Source organism: Protopterus annectens, chromosome 11.part0 (assembly GCF_019279795.1).
Source record: "Protopterus annectens isolate FY-2018-M chromosome 11.part0, PAN1.0, whole genome shotgun sequence".
Taxonomy (NCBI): Eukaryota; Metazoa; Chordata; order Ceratodontiformes; family Protopteridae; genus Protopterus; species Protopterus annectens.
In genome coordinates, this window is record NC_056745.1 from 917,321,215 (window position 1) to 917,339,003 (window position 17,789).

General features: G+C 39.0%; 1 protein-coding gene across 1 annotated transcript in view; it reads left to right on the plus strand.

Annotated features, from left to right (window-relative positions):
* Window positions 1-17,789, plus strand: part of DHTKD1 (dehydrogenase E1 and transketolase domain containing 1) — a 948,838-nt gene that overhangs the window by 737,847 nt on the left and 193,202 nt on the right. Inside the window, exon 11 of the mRNA XM_044088312.1 lies at window positions 2,813-2,963. Coding sequence (XP_043944247.1) covers window positions 2,813-2,963 — 151 coding nt within the window. The remainder of the gene's footprint in view (window positions 1-2,812; window positions 2,964-17,789) is intronic.

Below are 17,789 nucleotides of genomic sequence, written 5' to 3' on the forward strand. Positions count from 1 at the left end.
GATTTCCACACCATCCAGCAGTCATCCAAAAAATGTCTCCAAATGTCTATCTAATCAAGAAATAGGTTGTGACTACTACCATAAATAATGTTTTGTTCAAGGTAACCCATGAACAAGTCAGCATATATGGGTGCAAACGCACCTATAGCTGTCCCTTTAAGTTGTAATTAGCATTTATTATTGAAGTAGAATACAATTTTTGTGAGGACGTGTTCTGCCAAACACAGAAGAAAAGTATTGAAACTTGGGCTGTATAATGGAATTTTATCCAACCAGTATTCCAGTGCAGACAACCCTGCCCAATGTGGAATACTTGTATATAATGATGTCATATCCAGTGTACACATTAACCAGTCAGGTTCTGTTCTTCTGCTAAACTAAGTAGGGAAGTCATCTTAGACTTGTTCTCTTCATGTTTCAAAACTTTCACTACATTTGGATCTTGTGAGGTCAGCAGATATGTATGCAGTCCCACGATTGCAGTTCTGTACATGTAATCAATTTTAAGGAGTCCCATACCTTCTTCAGAACGGGGAATATGTAATCTTGTTATGCACTGATTTTTATAAATCATTTGATGAGCATGAAGCATCATCCTTGTTTTCCTGTCCAAACAGTCCCAACACCTTTTGGGGCCAATCAGTCACTCCAAAACTGTAAGTTAGGACAAGAAGAGTAAATTGGTTTATAGCTTGGACTTTGTTCCTAGATGTCAACCCTGTTTTCAGTATTAATTTAAGTCTTCTAAAATATTCCTTTCCTCAGATTTTTTTTTTATTTTGAATTAAAATAACATTTACATAGTATTTTTAAATATAGTTGTCTAAAATATTCCTTACTAAGTTTTATTTGTATTGTTCATGTTTTATTGTTGATCCTTCATCAGTTCCCAATATTTATACACTCCCTCTTACTCAAGTTCTTTTATATTATTCCTGTCCAAAACTGATGTTTTCTTAGTGCTGCAGCTTTCCTGCTTGAAAGGTTGCTTTTGCACATTTATCAAGACCAAATGCCATTCTCATATCATCTGAAAAAAATTTGATTACTTGCAGTTGTGCTTTCAGTTTGTCATCTGATGAACTATATAGTTTTAAATCATCTACTAAAAGAAGATGAGAAAGTGGTGAATTAGTAGGGCTGGTTGCATGACCATGAAGATCATTTATAGCTTTCTAGTAAAGCTTGGGACAGGAAGCTGTGATCATTTGTTTTTAAGAAGGGTGGCTTTCACAGCTTTTGTTTCTAGTCTTTTATGTTAATTGAAGATAGATTTGCAGCAGCTCTTTGTTTTAGAAATTTGACTTTGTGAACTGAGGCATCGGACGTTTCCTTAAGTAGGACCTCCCATGTTATTTAGTCTGGTTGGCTTTCTGACCACCTGTATAAGAGTCATGATACTAAGAAGTCTACCTACCTGTTGTTACTCCCTTTTTTCCTTCATGAGAGACCAGGATGTCCGGTTTGGTAGGCTTGACTGATACCTGTACAAACGCACTGTTTTTTTAACGTTGACATTTGCATAATGTAAAATACTTTCCATCACCTCTGTTTGCAGTATCTTTGGTGTGCAGATCTTCATGTGCAGGGAGCAGTATTATCTTTCACAAGGCTTGGCTTTCCCTTAGAATTAATACATGTCCCCTCTGCAACTGGTTTCTTAATTGGCACTGAACCATTTTCTTCATCTGCATATTTTATTTACTTAGGTAGAAACTAAGGCAAAGGGAGCATTTCACAGCCTGGATATGCACTTTTCCCTCACATTTTACTTGAAGAAGTTGCACAAATTTATGAATACTGCACAGTTAATAGTAAAATTTGCTGCTGGAAGGGAATGGCTCTCAGGTGCCCTTTCATTATCTTTTGCCATCAAGTAGCAAACAGACCATTAGAAAATGTTGCAGAAGAGGTGTGGCTTCTACTGATGCTTGCTTTAGGAATGTATTCATTCTCTTCCATGGCTGTTTGGTCTGTAACACATGCTTCACCAAGCATTTTTGTCTCTACAGTGGCTTGAAGAACTAGGCTTCCTGTAGTGCGTCTGTACTTCAGTACTTAACCATCAGATCTTGGATGTGCTCAAGCTCTTTCATTACTTGGGATTCATTCCACTAGTCTAGGTTGATCCCCAGTCCCAGATGAAAGAGATCCAGTCTTACCCTATCAATTTACTGGTTTAGGGATCCTCTGCAATTTATCTATTAAACATCTCATTATCTCCATGTGCTGGGGTGACCCTGTATTCAGTTTCAGCAATTGGGCAAATATATGCTTGTATGTTGCTTGTTAGCAGTTTAGGTGTCATAGCTTTATTCTTGTATCTTTATTTACAAGAAATTTGTTTGCTAATGATTAAAACATGCTGGTAAGTGAATGGGCTAGGTGCAGTTGTGTTTGGGCATGATATATTGTTTGCCATCACTGAGCATACATGCTCCAGAGCACAGTAACTTTTATGAAAAGAAAATACCAAACTCTAGTTAGTGGAAAGAAGGAGCTTAGTTGTAGTTGCCATCAAGAAGTTCAGTTAATACATTAAGAACATATATGTTACTTTTGTCTGCTGAATGATAAATAACTAGTTAAATAAGAGACTAAGTGGCCAAAAGACTGTATGTGCATTTTTTTTGTTAATCTGTATGGGTCAAGCACAGGACATTTATTGTGATCTGCATTGTGTCCATCTTTTGGTATTTACTTTTAATAGGGAACATTTTTAAGCCATTAGTTGTATTTAGTTTTGTGTCTTTAGTACTAGATACATAAAGTACTGCCTTTTGTAAGTCGGTCATTAATTCCATTTTATTAGGTATGCAATAGCCCTCTCTCTGAAGAAGCTGTCCTTGGTTTTGAGTATGGCATGAGCATTGAAAGTCCTAATCTTCTGCCAATTTGGGAAGCTCAGTTTGGTGACTTCTTTAATGGAGCCCAGATCATATTCGACACTTTCATTTCTGCAGGTGAGTGAGGCTAGCAGTGAAGATGTCTTTTAAAACTCAGTGGGGAAGAAATCTGCATTCCATTGAAAATTCACTTTTTGTAATTTTATTGTAATAGAGAGCACATTGAAATCCTGGTCAATCAGTTTTATGGGATTTCCTCATATCTTAAAATAATAAAGACTGCCACCCTAATCTTGGTTGTAGGTAGTGAGATTCAAAGTGCTTCCTGCTGATCGTGCTCTTGTTGAATGTTTTTCCTTAGTCCTCCCCTTAAGCTTCCTACTGCATTCAGAATGGGGAGGAATTGTCCAACAGTACTGTAGGAGCTGTGCTTCTGTTCATGTTATCCATTGTCCAGTCTGCTTTTTTAAAGCAAGTATGTGTGTGTGTGTGTGTGTGTGTTTGTGTGTGTGTGTGTGTGTGTGTGTGTGTGTGTGTGTGTGTGTGTGTGCGTGTGTGTGTGTGTGTAATACCTAACACTACTGCTGCTCCTGAAGTATCAGTACAAACATGCCCTGTAAAAGCGGTGCTGACAATTGTCATTTTCACTTCATTTCCACTTAGAAAGTATTATTCACTTAACTGTCTTTTCCTTTCACAAGCACTTTTGTTGTTGTTTACATCAGCTTGTGTAGCACCTGTCCTGCGTTCTACGTAGGGATGACGACTAGGTGTCTTAAAACCCGCATTCGGGAGCATGTATACAGTATCAAAATTCAAGATGAAACTAGTGCTTTGTTCAAACATTCTCTTGTTTGTAAAAATTTTAAGAAATTTTTATTTACGGTTATTGAGGTGGTTAAACCAGATCTTAGGGGTGGGGATTTTAGAAATTTTGTTGAGCAAAGGGAAACCCTCTGGCAAATTAAATTGAGGACAGATAGACCTCCTGGCTTGAATGAAGCTATCAACATTAAGTGTTTTTTAAAAGGTACCAAATTAAATATTGACAAAAAGATTTTTACTTCTTCTTTTTTTAAGTGACAACTGGAGTTGTTAACAATCAGTATCTTAATCAATTGACTAATTGTTTAATTAATCACTTGGTGAGGTATTTAATGTTTGTGCTTTTACCATTTTGTTATTCTGAAGAAGTCTCTGGACGAAAGTGGATATTAAAAGTTTCATTACACTATTTTTTTGTGGATTATTCTTGACTGGTTTCCTGTTCCTGCATTTTGCTTTTTGGTGTTGGCTTTTAAGTGGTATTTTGACTGGTTTGTTACGTTTTACCATCTATGGAGGAGGAAATCGATGAACAACTATTAAATATGAGCACATACCCTATTCCAGGTAGTGACTCCAACAAAGATGTTAACAACTTGCTTATTTCTACTCTTGTTGATATACAGAAATCTCTCAAGTTTTTAGTAGCTAAAGCTACTACTTCATCTTTGCAAGCGGCGAATGCCTCTAGCCCGTGTGATTCATTTAAGGAACTTGATACCATCATCGAGGTGGAACCGAACGGCAGGTTCACCAACTCGAGGGCAACGGACGTCGACGGAACTTCACATCAACACCGGGTTAGTGATTCCGGTGTTAAATCGTTATTGAAACCACTGAGCAATCCTTTTGCGAAGCTTTCTTCTCAGCACTTTCACTGTGAAGGGGAAGTTAATAAAAAGCGTGAAATTTTAACTAAGTTGTTAAAAAGGTTTCGTTCTTTAACTGTGGAGAACTGTTACTTCGAGCGCTGCATCGAGTTAAGAATCATGCCGAAAGGACTAAGATTTTTCAAATGTCCCAACGGCGTCCAGGTTGGCGATGCTATGTTTGGCACCCTTGTTTCATTTTTTAACGAGGCAGGTATGTCGTTTTTGAAATTACTTATCGACAACAACTCTATTAAAATGTCAAGTTTAATGGAGGAGATCAACCAGTTAGAAAGTGAAATTGTTACTGTTAATACAAACAATTCAGATTTTTTAAAAACAGTATTTGAGGAAGTTGAAAGACATTCTACTGAGATTACCAACAGGAAGCACGCTAAATTGCAGCGGGACATTTCTGTTTATAAAACTAATTCAGCGTACATTCATTTTGTGCCTGGTAACAAAGAGTATAACGGCAAAGCAGTACCATCTCACGTTACTAACAGGCGATACTATAGTTCCGTGGTTAACAACAAGGAACATGCTGTTGGTTTAAACTCTAAAGGGAAAAGTTCTTTTCAAGTTTCTAATTTTGACACTGGAATTGACACTAGTCACAAGCTTGTTACCGTTGATGATTCTGAACCAACAGGTAACACTATTAATTCTGACAGTAACGTCTTAGATATTGAACAAAATAAAATTAAGAACAACGAGACTGGCTCTAAGACTAGTAATGGCGCTCCAACTGCCTCTTCAAATAATAATTCTTTTTTAGGGAAGAAAAGTTCCACCGTGAAGAAAACAGTGTTTACGAGGAGTCGGACATTTATGAGTTCCAACTCCTCGGGGGACGAAATTTAACTCGGAAATTAGACAATTTTGACATTATTAATTTAACGGACATTAATTTTGGACATGACGAACTAAGTGTTTTGCGTTTAGGTCTAAACTTTGTTCCTACGAACAAGGCTGATTTTGGAAGGACTATTATAGATATCAAGAAATTTGTAAGGAAAATGAATTTATCTTACATCTTGCATGACATTCCTGTTTCTAATAAAGCACTTACTAAACGTTCAAGTTACAATCCCCCATTAGTTCACACTATAAAAGTTTTTGAAGAAGCATGTTTGCAGGAGTTGGAGGGTACTTTAAGTAGGACTGGCCGACAGGAACATAATTTAAATTTTAAAGAGAGGAAGGCTTTTAATGAGTTACGTCAGAAAAATAAAACACTTAGATTTATGAGAAGTGACAAGGGTGGGAACATTGTTATCATGACACAGGATTCATACAACTTGTAAATGTTACAATTGTTGGAAAATCATGATGAATACGAGGTCACTACACTCTATGACATTAGGAGGAAACAGAGACTAATACATTCATTCTTATATGAGGCTCTGATGTCAAATGAAATTGACTTTGATGTATATGAATTTTGTGTTATTGAAAATCCTAGAATTGGTGTTCTTTTCGGCATTCCGAAAACACACAATAGTTGTAGTGATCCACCATTTCGGCCGATTGTGTCCTCCCCACATTCTGTCACCGAAGTAATTTCACTTATTATTGATGCGACATTACGTCCCTTGGTGTCTAAACAAGAATCTTTTATTAAGGATTCTTGCCATTTTCTCAACAAATTGAATCAATTTGCCATTTCTAAAGTTTTTGATCCACATAAGCATATAATTTTTACGGTAGACGTTGTGTCTTTGTTTACATGCATCCCTCATGAAGAAGGGGTAGATGCTATTCGTACTGTATTATGTAACAACAGTAAATACAACACCGGTCAAATTTCTACTATTTGTAGATTTATCGACATTTTGTTACAAAACAATTATTTTTTGTTCAAGGACACTTTTTACAGACAAAAAAGGGGTGTGGCAATGGGGTCTCCAGCTGCACCAGCATACGCGAACCTTGTCATGTCTTGGTGGGAGGAAACGTTTTTGAGTTGGTTAAAAGTTAAATTCCACATTTTACTATACTACAGGTTTGTGGATGATTTAATTTTTATCATTGAAGGAAGTAACAACGAAGTAGATAAATTTCTTAAGGAAATCAATAAGTCAGGAAATTTCCTAAAGTTTACGTTAGGATGTTCAGGCCTGGTTATTAATTTTTTAGACATTTCCTTTTGGTGGGATTTTACTGAAAACAAATTCAATAGCAAAATATACCGTAAGGAGACCTTCACCAATAGTTATGTTCATTTTTCAAGCGCCCACCCTAGACATACCATCAGAAATATCCCCAAGGGACAGTTTATTAGGGCGTGCAGGATGACATCACATGGGAAGGACCTTACAGATGAATTTGAATTCATCAAGTACATGTTCTATAAAAGGGGGTATTCCTTGCAATTGTTAAATGACATTGTTAATGAGGTCTTAGACAAGCGGTTATCCCATTATCCAGCATTGTTGGATTATATTGAATCTAACAGTACAGTTTTTCCTTGTAACAACTTAGGAGAACCAAATTGTTTTAACAAAACGGTCTGTTCGTTGGATATGAGCATCGATAGTGGACACGTTAGACAAATATTAGAAAAGAATTGGAAGATTATTCAGGGTAACCGTGACATTCTTAATGTTTTAGGTAGTAAACCAAATTTTGTGTTTAGAAACACTTACAACATTAAGAAGGCTCTGGAAAATAATCAATCTAAACAAGAGTGCAACAAGACTTTAGTTAATGGCATGTTCCCCTGTAACAACTGCAATTCATATAGATTCATTGCCAAAGGACCAGTTATCATTATTGATAGCATTGATCAGACTTTCCAAGTGCCTGGACATGTCACTTGTTGTACTAAGGGGGTTATTTACATCAGCTTGTGTAGCACCTGTCCTGCGTTCTACGTAGGGATGACGACTAGGTGTCTTAAAACCCGCATTCGGGAGCATGTATACAGTATCAAAATTCAAGATGAAACTAGTGCTTTGTTCAAACATTCTCTTGTTTGTAAAAATTTTAAGAAATTTTTATTTACGGTTATTGAGGTGGTTAAACCAGATCTTAGGGGTGGGGATTTTAGAAATTTTGTTGAGCAAAGGGAGACCCTCTGGCAAATTAAATTGAGGGCAGATAGACCTCCTGGCTTGAACGAAGCTATCAACATTAAGTGTTTTTTAAAAGGTACCAAATTAAATATTGACAAAAAGATTTTTACTTCTTCTTTTTTTAAGTGACAACTGGAGTTGTTAACAATCAGTATCTTAATCAATTGACTAATTGTTTAATTAATCATTTGGTGAGGTATTTAATGTTTGTGCTTTTACCATTTTGTTATTCTGAAGAAGTCTCTGGACGAAAGCGGATATTAAAAGTTTCATTACGCTATTTTTTTGTGGATTATTCTTGACTGGTTTCCTGTTCCTGCATTTTGCTTTTTGGTGTTGGCTTTTAAGTGGTATTTTGACTGGCTTGTAAAAGCGGTGCTGACAATTGTCATTTTCACTTCATTTCCACTTAGAAAGTATTATTCACTTAACTGTCTTTTCCTTTCACAAGCACTTTTGTCATTATTTTTAATTTTTCATTAGGTAAGTATTAAAACATCTTGACATTTTATTATGATTTGAGAAATTGTTATTTTGTGCGAAGTAATTGAAGGATAATATACCATGTTAACCACACTTGTGGGAGTCAGCCCCAAATACCTCCATTTACAGTGTTTTATTTGGCAGAAGTCTCTACATGATATTAATGATTGTGAACATGGTTCTAGATTTAAATATTTGAGGATGAAAGCTTTGACTTTTTTGTATCACTGTGTTAGTTTTAACTTAGGGAAAGTCTAGTACCAGGTACCTTCCCACCTCAATTATTGTGCAATGTGATTGCAGCCCTGTCCTCCATCCCCTATCACCTCTCCACAGGGATGGATGCCCACGAGTAATGTGGCAGGACACTGGCACAAGGACTGGCCTGGGATGTTGAGAGATGTTACCCTTTTTAATCCTTTCCCTTAGCCAGGTATCTTCATGTACACTTCTGCATTTGCAACCTAAAGGGCTGTTGGGATCCTGCTAAGGAGCAGTTCAAATATGCAGTATTACAGCCTTCATTCCCCACCAGGTGACAGTGTTTTCAGGTTAACCCAGTTCTTTACTCCAGGAAGAAAGAACACAGCTTCAGACATTGCTTGCCATCCCTGTGATGCCACTGATATTAACTGCACCACAGTCTGCATTTATGTACTACGGAACAAAAAAGTTATATTCCAAAAAAAGGAAGTCAAGATGCTGAGAGTAAGTTTTATACTTTAATATTCCACAAATAAAAAAGTGATGATAGGTTAGCGCTTTCACAGTTAACTGCTTCTTCAGACCTTAATACAAAGTAACACTCCACAAAATCATTTAAATACTCTGGACAACCAGTAAAAAACAACATAGTTAATGAGGCCGACCTCTTTTCTTAAGAACGGGTTTTAAAGACACAGCACTATTACGACCAGGAGGGGCATATGCTTTAAAATCAATGATCCATCTTAATTCCATATGTTCTGTTTCATTGGACAGATCACCTTCTCTTAAACTATTACGCATCCTTTGTAGAACTAAGAACTTAAAACTATGATTGCAACCTGCCTCCATTACATGTTTGGCTAGTGCATTGGTACATTTCTTATTACGTATGTCATTAAGATGTTCTAATACCCATTCCTTTGACATACGATTTGTTTTACCAGTATAGAAACATTCACAAACTAAGCATCTAGCCATATACACTCTATTTCGTGTACAGCAATCTACATAAAATTAATTAAAATTGTGGTTTTATGTGAGAAAGACAGACAGGTGCTTAAGGAATAGAATATATGATTATGGGTACTGCATTAGAAAAAAGGACACGAAAAATGCTTTGTATAGGCACCTTAATGACAGTACAACTTGTGACACTTTCAAATTTGGAATATTAGAGAGTATTAAAATCAACCCTAGGGGAGGTAATATTCGAAAGAGACTGGGCGAAAGGGGAACTAGATGGCAGATTTTGTTAAATGCATCAGTTTACCCAGGGATTAATGAGAGCATTTCTATCAAGCCCATTTTAGAGAATACATACTAAAAAATTACATGGTCCAAGATCAAACCCACCTTATTGTAGGAATATGGTGTTACAAAATGTACATTGACATCCCTACCTAAACTTGATTTAATACATTACCAGTTGGTTTTATTTTAAATCTGGTTATTTTTAAATGTTTTTTAATAGTATTTAAAATTAGGTTTTATCAGGTATCAATTAAGATGAACATGAATTTGCATTTATTTGTAGATTCATATAGTTAATAATGGTTATATTATGTTGTAATAGTGTAGGACTGTTATATGGAATACTATAAAGTAGGGTTTATTAGATGCAATGTGTAACAATAGGAATGTAATTAGTTGAGCACTGAGCACTTTAAATATGTAATTGTTTTATTGATGCTTAAGGGCTGAAGTTTAGAATTGGTTAGTAGTATCCATAAAATCTTGCATTTACTAAATGGAAGTGTTCTGAAGAAGTCTACTTTGACGTAGATGAAAGCGCTTAACCTTATATTTATTCATTTGTTTTATCCAATAAAATACTTTTTTGTAAAGTAATTGGAGAGCAAGTGAATTCCTTCACTCAGAGCAGCGAACGAAAAGCGAAGGAATATGATGAAAAGGCTGAACAAAAAGAAAAAGAGCAGGAGAAAGTTGATGTTTTTAAAAACTTTCTTCAGTTTTTATCCTAAAAGAGACATCCCCTTGCAGACTTCCAGTGTAGGTATAACACAACATGTGAAAAGGCGTTATCTTTACCAGTTTCTGGGGAGAAAAAAATCAAGTCCCCATCACTGGTAAAGGTCTCGAAGGAACTCATAGCCATAAAGAAAGCAAGGATTTGGGAGGAAATTTTATTTTCTGAGCTGGAATAAAGTGATTCAGGAGAAAGACAAAACCTTAGAAATGATTCTTTGTATTTTTTCAAAGAACTTCTGGCTTTAAAACCTGCAGTGTAAGTTCATATACATTATCCACCTCCTTTGGCTCTCTGTAAGCTGTAGTAGGTAGAGGTGCATGTTCAGGCTCTGATGCTGGTTTTACCACTTTTTTGCAGGAGTACTTCAGGATAATTCAAGAAGTAGTACAGGCATAAGCCTCAGAATATATATCAAATGTCCTAAACTAGCAGATGATGGTTCTGGATAAATATCAAGAGCCTCAGAATATATATCAAATGCCCAGGTTGAAAAGCCAGCGTTTGTGCTTGTTTCTCATCTTTCCTGTAACTAGTGTAGTCCAGATACAGATTTGCTGTATCCAGGACTGCTTATAAGCTTCTGAGCCCCCCAAGCCTTTCTGTGTTGGAGGGAAGCCTCCTAGCTTATCAGTGGGAATGGTAAGCACTAGGTAGCCTATCTACCACAAGAGTGGTTTCTGGCCCAGAAATTGTAGTTTATTGGCCGTTTGGCGGTTTTTCCATCTCTTTCAATGCACTGGTTTAAAGGCCCACATTTGTGCTCGTTTACCACCTTTCCTGTAACTAGTCTAGTCCAGATACAGATTTGCTGTATCCAAGGCTGCTTGCAAGCTTCTGAGCCCCCCAAACCGGTCTGTGTTGAAGGGAAGCCTTCTAGCTTATCAGTGGGAGTGATAAGCACTAGGCAGCCTATTTACCACAAGAGTGGTTTCTGGCCCAGAAATTGTAGTTTATTGGCCATTTGGGCAGTTTTTCCATCTCTTTCAACTTTCTGGCTTAAAAGCCCGCTTTTGCGCTTGTTTCCCACCTTTCCTGTAATTAGTCTAGTCCAGATACAGATTTGCTGTATCCAGGACTGTTTGTAAGCTTCTGATCCACACAAGCTTTTCTATGTTGGAGGGAATCATTCTAGCTCATCAGTGGGAGTGGTAAGCACAAGATAGCCTATCTACCACAAGATTCAGGTACAGATTCTTAGTTTTAGCACTTGAATTTGCACTTGTTCAGACGTTGTTAGCACTAAATAATCTACAAATTACTACAGCACTCAGCCTTCCTCTTTACCTAGAGGAAAACAGTTTTTGTACTTACGTTCCTCACTTGCATAGAGAAAAACAGCTCTTATACTCACTTTCCTCATTTGTCTAGAGGAAAGTAGTTTTTTATTTAGGCTTGTCCAAGGGTCAGCTCCCAGTGTTCTCTCCTGTCTATCTGATGAATCTGGGCATCTTGGGACAATGTAGCAATTGCCACATGTACACAGACAACCCTCTCCTCCTACCACCCAAGATCACAACCTGTGAGAGATGCACTTATCTAGCCAAACTGGAGGTAAAGCTCTCTCCAACCAAAACTGAACTTGACAGTCAAGAGGAGAAGGCAAACACTTGCACCACACCACACTCATCACATAGTCCCACTAAACCTACACCACCAAAATTCACACATAGAAACAAAAACATTCACAGAGGCTCTCATTAATAATCTGTTCAAGCAACAGAGACCTCCAAAGCAGAAACCCAAGCAAACTCCACCCCCCAACACAACCCAAATGACGCATAGACCACAGACTCAGTGTGCCAATAAACCACAGCCCATAAGGCAAAACAACGTACCCAACACACTAGTCATAGGTGACTCTATATTCAGGCACACTGATGTCCCACTCACCAGGCTAAACAAGGAGAAGGTTACTGTCAGCTGCCTGTCGGGTGCCAGGATCAACCACATAATGCATGCACTCAGTTCACTCCACAACAAGTACAAAATATGACTCTGTCATTGTCCATGTTGATGTGAACGATCTGAGATGTACCTCCCTAGACTACATGAAAAGAGACATGGAAGAGCTCTCCGATCTTGTAGCCCTGGCAGGTATGACCCTAGCCCTGAGTAGCATCCTGCCATCGCCCAGAATTATACCGCAGTACAAGGACAAAATGATTGACTTCAACAATTGGGTAAGCTTCTGGTGTCATTCTAAGGGGATCCAGTGTCTGTCTGCCTGGAACGACATGGTCAACAGACCACGATGCTTTGCTAGAAATGGTCTGCACCTGTCGCCCCTGGGATTCCGGATACTGGCTAAGGGTCTTGCCGCCCCTATAGTGCCTTTTTTAGGCAAGGTTCAAATCACAAATTCACCACCGTAACAGAAACAGGCAAGCAAAAACTGAGGGTAATGCTACTCAGTGCTAGAAGTCTAAATCTCAAAATGCACTCACTTGAGGCACTCCTTAAAATGGAGAACATCGATATCTGTGCAGTGACTGAGAACTGGTTCAAGGCTCTAGAGAGCACCCCTGCATTGCCAGGCTATAACTCATACCACACTTTTCGGCCATCTAACCTGGACCAGAACACCAAAGGCAGGGTGTGTCCATATTCATTAAGGATATCCACACCTCCAGGCTAGTTGCGCAGCACAATGCATCCGAGGTTATCCAAGTGCAACTATCTCTGGGCAAAACTGCAATCCAAATTGTAGCTTGCTACAGATCCCCCACCATGCCCCAGGGTTCCCACTCCTCTTTTCTTGATATACTGGAAAATATTAGGGTTCAACCAAACAACCTAATAATGGGCGATTTCAACTACCCCACCATTAACTGGGAAAACTACTTGTGTGCCAACTCCTTCTCTCACTGCTTTCTGGAATTCATAAATTCCAGTCCCCTGGATCAACTTATCCACAGCCCCACCAGGGGCAACAATATCCTAGACCTAGTCATTACCAGCATGAGTGACCAGTGTTCCACACCTGAAGTCAACTCCTCGTTGGTCAGATCCGACCATAAGCTAATCAGCCTTGATATCCGCATCGCGACCCCACCCACCATTAAGGAAACCACGGTAAAACATTCCTCCAAAGCCAACTTCATGCTTCTTAACACAGAAGTGGCGAACTTCATGACACCCATGCAGATGGACAGTACAGTTATGACTGCTGAATCTTACACAAATGCACTCTGTAAGCACTTACACGAGTGCATGGATCATGCTATCCCATACAGAACCAAGATGCTGTCCTCCAAAAAACGGGAGCCAGTCTGGTGGTCCCCTACCATAAACAAACTCTACAACAGAAGGAAGAAACTGTTGCAAAAGAGAATAAAATCCCATGAGTGGATGAGCTCTCAGGTCAGCCTTAGTAAGAAGCTGAGATCCCTTGTAAGATCTTCCAAAGCCAGCTATGAAAACAAAACTGGCACTGATTCTAAGGGCAACCACAAAGTATTCTATAGCTATGTCAAGAATCTCAATGGCAACAACCAGATCTGCTCTGAGTTACAGCACAACAGCATGAAAATTACAGAACCAACTGATATTGCCAACATCCTGGCAGATGGGATCAATGATAACTTTACCCCTCCCCCTCATCACCCCTTAAGGGCCCATATCTATACAGGAGGAATGCAGAGTCCCTGTAATCACCTCTATGCAGGTAAAAGCTGCACTCTCTAAAACAGTAAACACAGCATCTATGGGACCGGACAACATTCCAGGCTGTGTTTTATACGAATATCAGAACGAACTGGCTCCCCACCTAAGCACCATGTTCAATCATAGTCTCACGTCAGGCTTTTTGCCCACTGAATGGCACACAGCAACAGTTATCCGACTCCACAAAGGGGGAGCCACCACTGATCCTGGGAATTATCGCCCTATTAGCCTGATGAGCCTGTTCTGCAAGGCCATGGAACATATCATTATAGAACTCCTAAACAAAGACATTGGTAACTTCCAAACTCTGGGCCCCACCCAGTTCGGGTTTGTGAAAGGCATATCATGTCTTCTGAACCTGATTGACTTCTTTTAGGCAGTCAATGAAGCCGTAGATGAGGTTAAGGTGGTTCACACAGCCTATCTTGACCTCGCCAAGGCTTTTGACACCATCCCCCATTCTGGAATTATAGCTAGACTCACTAAACTAGGTATAAATCCCTACATCACAAGATGGGTTGCCAACTGGCTCACTGACAGAACCCACACTGTAAAAGTTGCAGACTCCAAATCTGACTTCAAACCAGTGACAAGTGGAGTACCACAGGGTTCAGTCCTGGGACCTCTCCTGTTTGGCATTTACTTCTCTGAAGTACAGGCTAACACAGAAGGCCTCTGGCTAACGAAGTTCACAGATGAGTGCAAACTAGGAGCCATAGTAGAGTTCTCCAAATGATGTGGAAATCCTACAGAAGGGCCTCTCTGAGACAGATGCCTGGTGTCAGAGGCATGGCCTCAAGCTCAATCCCAAAAAGTGCATTTGTCATCCCCTTTGGAAAAAACTCTGTACCCATGAACTACCAGATAAACGTCAGTCTACTTAATGCCAAATGTGTGATAAGATGGGACCCAGGTGGACAGTAGACTCTCCTTTGTTAATCACATCGCCACAATAGTCAGGAAATCCTTTTATGTGGCACACCTCATCACAAAAGGGTTCTCATCCAGGGAAAAAACAGGTCATTGTTCCTCTCTACCTGGCACTCAGACCCATTATAGAGTACAACACCCCTTTTGGAATGTATCTCACAAGTCATCTGCAGCAGCTGGAAAGGCCACAGATGTACCTCACAAAGAGGATTACTGGCCTCAAACAGATGCCTTACACTGACCGTCTCAAAAAAACTCCAGCTTTACTCTGTAGCATATCACCTACTCCGAGGAGATCTCTGCCTAACATATAAAGCTATGTTAAACCTAGAGCTGTTGGACATGCTACACCTACAGAAATCCCAATCCCTCCAAGCTACATGCTCTAGGAACCTAAACCTTGTCAGCACAATAAACAGGACATGCTGGAGGGATAGATTCCTGTCCCAGATACTTCCTATACTCTGAAACAAGCTACCCATCTATGTCAAGCAAAGTTCCTCATTAGCACTCTTCAAGAAAAATCTTGAGCAGATGGGAAATAGGAAATACACCCCGGGGATCACTTCTGTGGCTCTGCTTGACAAAGGCACAGGAAATTAACTTTCTTGGGTGGTGTAAGCCAGAGAGGTTTGTTGGCTAGACTTACTTAGGCCCTTGGGAAGATAGCTTAGTACCTATGAACCTGTGATGACTGGTTAAATGGCATAAGCCTCAGACTATATATCAAATGCCCTAAGCTAGCAGATGATGATTCTGGATAAATGTCTTGGTCCTTCAGATTATATTTCTGATCTGTATTGTCTTTATCATTTTTAAAGAAAAGAAAATAGTCACTTTTCTGTCTGTCTTCTTTGGAGAGGGAGGCATTCTTTTAAACTGACCAAAGCTTTTTTGGTAAGGGGGTTGAATACCATTTGTTATCCATATTTCTTGTTGTTTGGTTTCTTAACAAGGATACCTTTTTTGGGGAAAGTGTTAATTTAATGCAAGGATTCTGGGCAGAGGACAAATGACATTTATAGTACTTTTATTCTGGGAATTAAATTAATGAGATTTAAAAAAAATTAATGTGTGAAATGTATAAGAGCTGATGAAAACAGTGGGTGGGCAAAATAATTATATGGAACAACTCCTAATATACACTATCTTTATGGATAGTTTAGAGTAAAACTCCCTTACTTCCCTCTTCATCAAATCAGAACAAGTCTGAAAAGAATCCAGAGTAAACTGATTTGCTCTGATCAACAGTTTTCCAGTTTAGAAAAAAATAAGAGTATATATATATATATATATATATATATATATATATATATATATATATATATATATATGAAAATAGTCTCAGTAGAAAAAAGCTATAAAAGATATGTATCAGACAGAATCATTTCATATGTCTCATTTTTAACATCCTCATAAGGTAAAAATTTAGATTCACTCAAATTATCACAAAGCTGCAATAATTTAAATGATTATTATACATATTTCAGTAGTTGTTTTTAGATTGTATAAATGTATATCACAGTAATTAATAATTTATTGGGAATCACTTTTCAGAAGTTACTGCTTGTAAACGTAATTCTGTCCAGAGACTCAAAAGTGGAGGGCATATCTGAAAAACAACATGTAAATGTATTACATTTAGAACACTTATAGGTTCATAGGTTGGTACTGGGCTATCTGCCCGAAGGTGTATATTAGCCCAGCCATGTTGTGCGGTATTCACCACCCCTTTAGTAGTTCCCTAGACCCTTGTACTAGCCTCTAGAACCCTTGGCCCCTATCTAGTAGTGCTGTTGGTGTGATCCCCGGTGTGAACTTTCTGTTACCCATCCACTCATCAAGGTTCCTCTTGAAGAGTGATAGTGAGGGGCTCTGTCTTATGTAGATCGGGACCCTGTTCCATAGTAAGGGAAGTCTTTGCGAAGGGAATCTATCACTCCAGCATGTTCTATTCATTGTTGTGTTGAGGTTTATATCCCTAGAGCATGTAGCTCGAATAGATTTGGTTTTGCTAAGATGGAGCATGTTCAACAATTCTGGGTTGGACATGGCTCTGTACGTTAGACAGAGATCACCTCTGAGAAAGCAGTAGGCAACAGAGAACAGTCTTAGCTTTTTCAATCGTGCTGCATAAGGCAACTGTTTGAGGCCAGTAATCCTCTTGGTTAGGTACCTTTCTGGTCTCTCCAGCTGCTGGAGATGTCTAGTCAGGTACATTCCAATTGGTGCATTGTACTCAGTAATGGGTCTGATGAGGGAAGAGTAGAGGGGCACCATTACATCCTTAGATCTTGATGCGAACCTTTCGTGATCAGATGGGTCACATAGAAGGATTTTCTAACCACTTTGGCAACATGGTTATCAAAGGAAAGCTGACTATCTACTTGGGTCCCTAGATCCCTTATTTCTTCTACAGATTTCAGGGGGTTACCTCCTATGTTGTAGTTTGCGGGTACTCTGTTTTTTTCCAAAGGGGATTGCTATGCATTTTTTTGCATTTAGCTTGAGACCATGGCTTTGACACCATGCATTAGTCTCATTTAGGCCCTTCTAGAGGATCTCCATGTCGGCCGGAGACTCTATTATAGCACCCAGTTTGCAGTCGTCTGCAAACCTAGTCAGCCACAGCCCTTCCGTGCTTGCCTGTACTTCTGAGAAGTATATGCCAAACAGGAGGGGCCCCAGGACAGAGCCCTGAGGCACACCACTCGTTACTGGTCTGGATTCGGACATAGATCCCGCTACTCTTACTTTATGGGATCTGTCTGAGAGCCAGTTTGCGATCCATCTTATGACATAAGGGTTTATGCCCAGGCTGGTGAGCTTATCAATAATACCTGAATGGGGAATGGTGTCAAATGCTTTAGCAAGGTCAAGGTAAGCCGTGTGTACCTCC